The following is a 4,193-nucleotide window of genomic DNA, read 5'->3' as shown; positions in this document are numbered from 1 at the left end:
CAACAAGCTGGATGACCATTTGCTGAGGATGTTTTGAAGGATTCATAGACCCGGAAAGAGCTTGGCCAGAAGATTTCTCAAATCTCTTCTAATTTTGAAATTCTAGGATTCTATGATCTTTACAACTCCACGGGAGCAAGTGAGGAAGTTAGAACTAGAAACAGTAAGTGACATGCCAAGCTACTGGCAGGTAGTAAAAATGGACAAGAATGAGGCTTTTCTGACTTTGGATTCTAGTTCTCTTGATTTTTCAACCAGTTGGTGGGAGGGAGAAGAGGTTTGGACAGTGAGAGGAGCCATAGAAGAGAAGGAGAGAAGGCTAAAGTGATGTGGTGGTGATGAGGGAAGGACCATCACACCCAATTGGGATACAGAGGGTATATGGAGGAAGAAGTACATAATTAGGCCTGGGTCCATTCACTCAGGCTAGAACAGAAGCTCTTTCCAAATGTTGTGGATGGAGATTTCCCTGAAAGACTGGATCAAAATGAAGAAACCTGCTCTCAAAAGCCAGGACCGTGATGAGGATGTCATGGTTGTGGTGCCTATCAGAAAATCAGGTCACTGCCGTCTAGGGTAAATGTTGTGTTGTTATAGAAAGACTCTAGAACCAGAGACAGGACAGCTGGTCCAGCTCAGACTAACTCTCCACTCGGCCTTGAGCAAGTCCCTTCTTTCAGGCCCTAGATGATCTCAAAAGACTTTCCTTGTTTTGGAAGTCTGCCTTCTAAGATCACTTCTAGACCTAAATCCTATAATCCACCTTTTTCGGTTCCTGACTTCCAAGATGACCAAGAAGAGGAAGAACAATGGGCGCGCCAAGAAGGGCCACAGCCATGTGCAGCCCATCCACTGCACCAACTGTGCCCACTGCATGCCCAAGGACAAGGCCATCAAGAAGTTCGTCATCCGCAACATCGTGGAAGCCGCGGCTGTCAGAGACATCTCAGAGGCCAGTGTCTTCGACTCCTATGTTCTGCCCAAACTGTATGTGAAACTGCATTGCTGTGTGAGCTGCACAATCCACAGCAAGGTAGTGAGGAATTGGTCCCGGGAGGCACAAAAGGATGGGACACCCCCACCCCATTTCAGACCTGCTGGTGCTGCCCCCAGACCCCCTCCAAAGCCTATGTAAAGAGCTATCTGCCCATCAACATTCCTGAACTGATCAGAGGGAAATAAAACAGTTGGTTAACCTTAAAAAAAAATCCTATAATCCTCTGAGATAAAACCAGTAAACAAAGTTGGAGAGGAGAAGGCAGTCAGAGCCAACAGTAGCTTTGGGTCACTAATGAATGGATAAGAAGTTGAGATATTGGTTAACGGTCAGATGAAGCCAAGGGCACAGGTAGGAAAACAATGAAGTAGCACTAAGGACCCACTAGCTACAGAGCATAGGCTGGCCTGTATTTGTGTCTGCTCGTACTTTTCAGGACTGTGTTAGAGCTATGGTACCTGCCCTGTGGGCTTAACCCTGCCCAATGAAACAATAATGCTGGACTTTTAGGCATCTGTGGGGGAGATGTTTCTGGCCAGAATGGGTTCTTCAAGGAACCCCTCATATCAGCCTAAAAAGGTGGCTGTGACCTCTGTCTGTGCTTAGGGCTTACCCAGAACCTAAAACTTCCACCAGTATAATGGGACAGACACAGCTTTAGAGCTGTGCCTCATTTAGGTGAAGGGTGGGATTAGAGATGTGGATTCTGAGGGCTAATACATAAGACACAATTGTGCCAGGTAAAAAAAAGAAGACACAGTTCAGAAGACGTGGCAACTTATTCTAGGGGGATGGGAAGGTGGGCACTGAATCCCCTCTTGTAAAACCCAGAAGACAATCAGCCAGCTCTAATGAGAGACAGGTATGTGCAAGAGACAGGGATTGTGATTTAATTATGATACATTTATCCTTCCTTCTCATTCTCCTTCCCCCCACCCCAGACTTTCTATTTCAAAATTAGCTGTCATGTCGCTAAAAATGTTTCAGCCTTCGGCAATCAGTCCACTTAATACTAACACAGCAGAGGAGATCATAAGAATGAGAGCTCAGAGAGACATTAGAGATGATCCATTCCAGTCCCTTTCATTTTATAGATGAGGAAGCTGATGCCCAGCTAAGTGAAGTGACTTGCCCGGGGTCACTTAGGTAGTAAATAAAAGAGGGAAGAGTTAAACCCCCGTCTTCTGACTCTAAACCCAATGTTCTTGCCATTACGCCACACTGTTCTTCTTGTGTTAAACCAGGACAAAAATAACTTGATGATAAGAGAGCTGTCAAACTGGGATTGGAGTCTTTTCACATGAGGAAGTTTCCCAGATCATCCTAGTGATGTTCCAATCCTGGAATTATCCGATCCTCCCAGCCTCTCCCTCCCTTCCAGATCTGGGAGCCAAATCCTCAGTTATCTACAATCTTAAGCCAAGCCAAGTATGCCCCATGGCAGCCTCCAAAGTTATAATTTCCTCAAGCTCTAACAACATCCGTTCATATAGGGCTTTAACATTCTAACAAACCAACTATGAACTAGCATTCATTTAGGGCTTTCAAGTTTGCAAAGCACTTTATGTAATTTCATTTGAGCCTCACACTAACCCTGTAAGGTAGGCATTAAAGTTACTATTATTCCCATTTTATAGACACGGAAACTGAGGCTAAGACATTTTAAGTGACTTGCCTAGGGTCGTATAGCCAATAAATGCCAGAAGCAAGATTTGAACTGAAGTCTTCCTGACTCCAAGACTGGCACTTTGTTCATTACACTGTAGTCCACTGTGTAGGATAAGGGAAGTAATATTTCTGCTGGGACCTGTGCTGGTCAGATCACAAAGCACTAGATCACATAGGATCATATATATACATACATATATGTGTGTGTGTGTGTGTGTGTGTGTGTGTGTGTATGGCTGAGGTCTTTAACTGAGTTTTCTTCTTCCTGAGATCTTTGGTAATTTCAGTCTTTCCCCACCCCAACACCTCATCGCCCAGTTCCTTATTGCTCACTTTCTGACTCCTTCCCCTTTGAAAGCAGTTTCCCTGGGGACTGAACCTCAAAGCCCTTTCAACTTTCTCCCAGGACAGACAATTGATGTTTCATTGGCTTCAGTCTCTACCCCAAGTTATTTCAGAAGATGGGGCAGAACTGGGATGCTGGGCTCTTTCCCTTAGGCTTAGTGAAATAACACATAGCCACACATTCCTGAATCTTGCCCCAATTCCTTTGTTCCTCAGTTACCTAGATAAGCTCAGTTGCAGCATAGAACTCTGCCAGGATACTATCCCAGCGAGTTCAAGCTTCTGCCTTTTGGTTTTCCATGGCATTGGGAGGAATGTGTGTGTGTGTGTGTGTGTGTGTGTGTGTGTGTGTGTGTGTGTAGGAGGATAGAGTTGAGTTCTGTTGCAAGCCTGTGGGTCATCTTGTGCAACTCTACTGCAGGAATGGGATGAGCTATTGGGGGAGGGGTTGCTGAGTCAGCACATGATAGGGGTTAGCCTTCTCTGTTGTGAGTTCATTGGATTGTTACCTTGTTTTACCATGGAGGCAACTGAAATTACTTTATCTCTTGCACATGATTCTTATTTTGGAGAAGTTTGTGAGGATCAGAGAAAATATCTCATCCTCTATCTTGTTTGTTGCATAACTGGAAAGTCCATAAATGTATTAATGGAAAGGACCTCTGGGGTCATCTAGTCCAACCACTTCATTTTAAAGGTGGGTAAACTGAGGCTCAGAGGGGAAAAGGCAGGGATTTGAACCAGACCCTCCAACTCCAGATCCATCCCTTTCTGCATTGCACCATACTGAAGCTGGAACATTTTATTTAGTTCTGGGTACCACATTCTAAGAAGGGCCTGGACAAACTAGAGTATATTCAGAGGAAGGCTATCAGGAAGAGTCTAGAAACCACATCGTTTGAGGAATGGTTGAGGAAACTACCAGAAATGGGCTACCTAACACTTTCATTTACCCTCACAGTTTACAAAATGCCTGTACAGCCATTTGAACTCTACTACAATTCTGTAAAATAATCAGGACAGGTGTTATCTTTATTTTACAGGTTTATTTTACATTGAGACTCAGGTCATATACTTAGTAAATGACAGAACCAGGAGTAAAATAATGGAAAATCTCTCATCCAAGTTAGAACAACAGTTTCAGTTAAAGGTAACTTAACAGGAACACCTTCTACAATCTCCC

At 44.2% G+C, this 4,193-nt stretch overlaps 1 protein-coding gene across 1 annotated transcript; it reads left to right on the top strand.

The window, feature by feature from the left end:
* The first annotated feature begins 787 nt into the window (after positions 1-787).
* LOC114044540 (40S ribosomal protein S26-like) lies at positions 788-1,176 on the top strand. Its single transcript, XM_027864101.1, has one exon. The coding sequence runs from the start codon at positions 788-790 to the stop codon at positions 1,133-1,135; it is 348 nt and encodes a 115-aa protein (XP_027719902.1). The 3' UTR covers positions 1,136-1,176.
* The last annotated feature ends 3,017 nt before the right edge of the window (positions 1,177-4,193 follow it).

The sequence above is a fragment of the Vombatus ursinus genome, unplaced genomic scaffold, assembly GCF_900497805.2.
Source record: "Vombatus ursinus unplaced genomic scaffold, bare-nosed wombat genome assembly UNPS02014773.1, whole genome shotgun sequence".
NCBI lineage: Eukaryota > Metazoa > Chordata > Mammalia > Diprotodontia > Vombatidae > Vombatus > Vombatus ursinus.
The sequence above is the reverse complement of the archived record's forward strand: the minus strand, read 5'-3'. Positions and strand labels throughout refer to the sequence as shown.

What these genes read in the sequence shown, in the direction of transcription:
- LOC114044540 (XM_027864101.1), top strand. Translation starts at nt 788, where the DNA reads ATGACCAAGAAGAGGAAGAACAATGGGCGCGCCAAGAAGGGCCACAGC.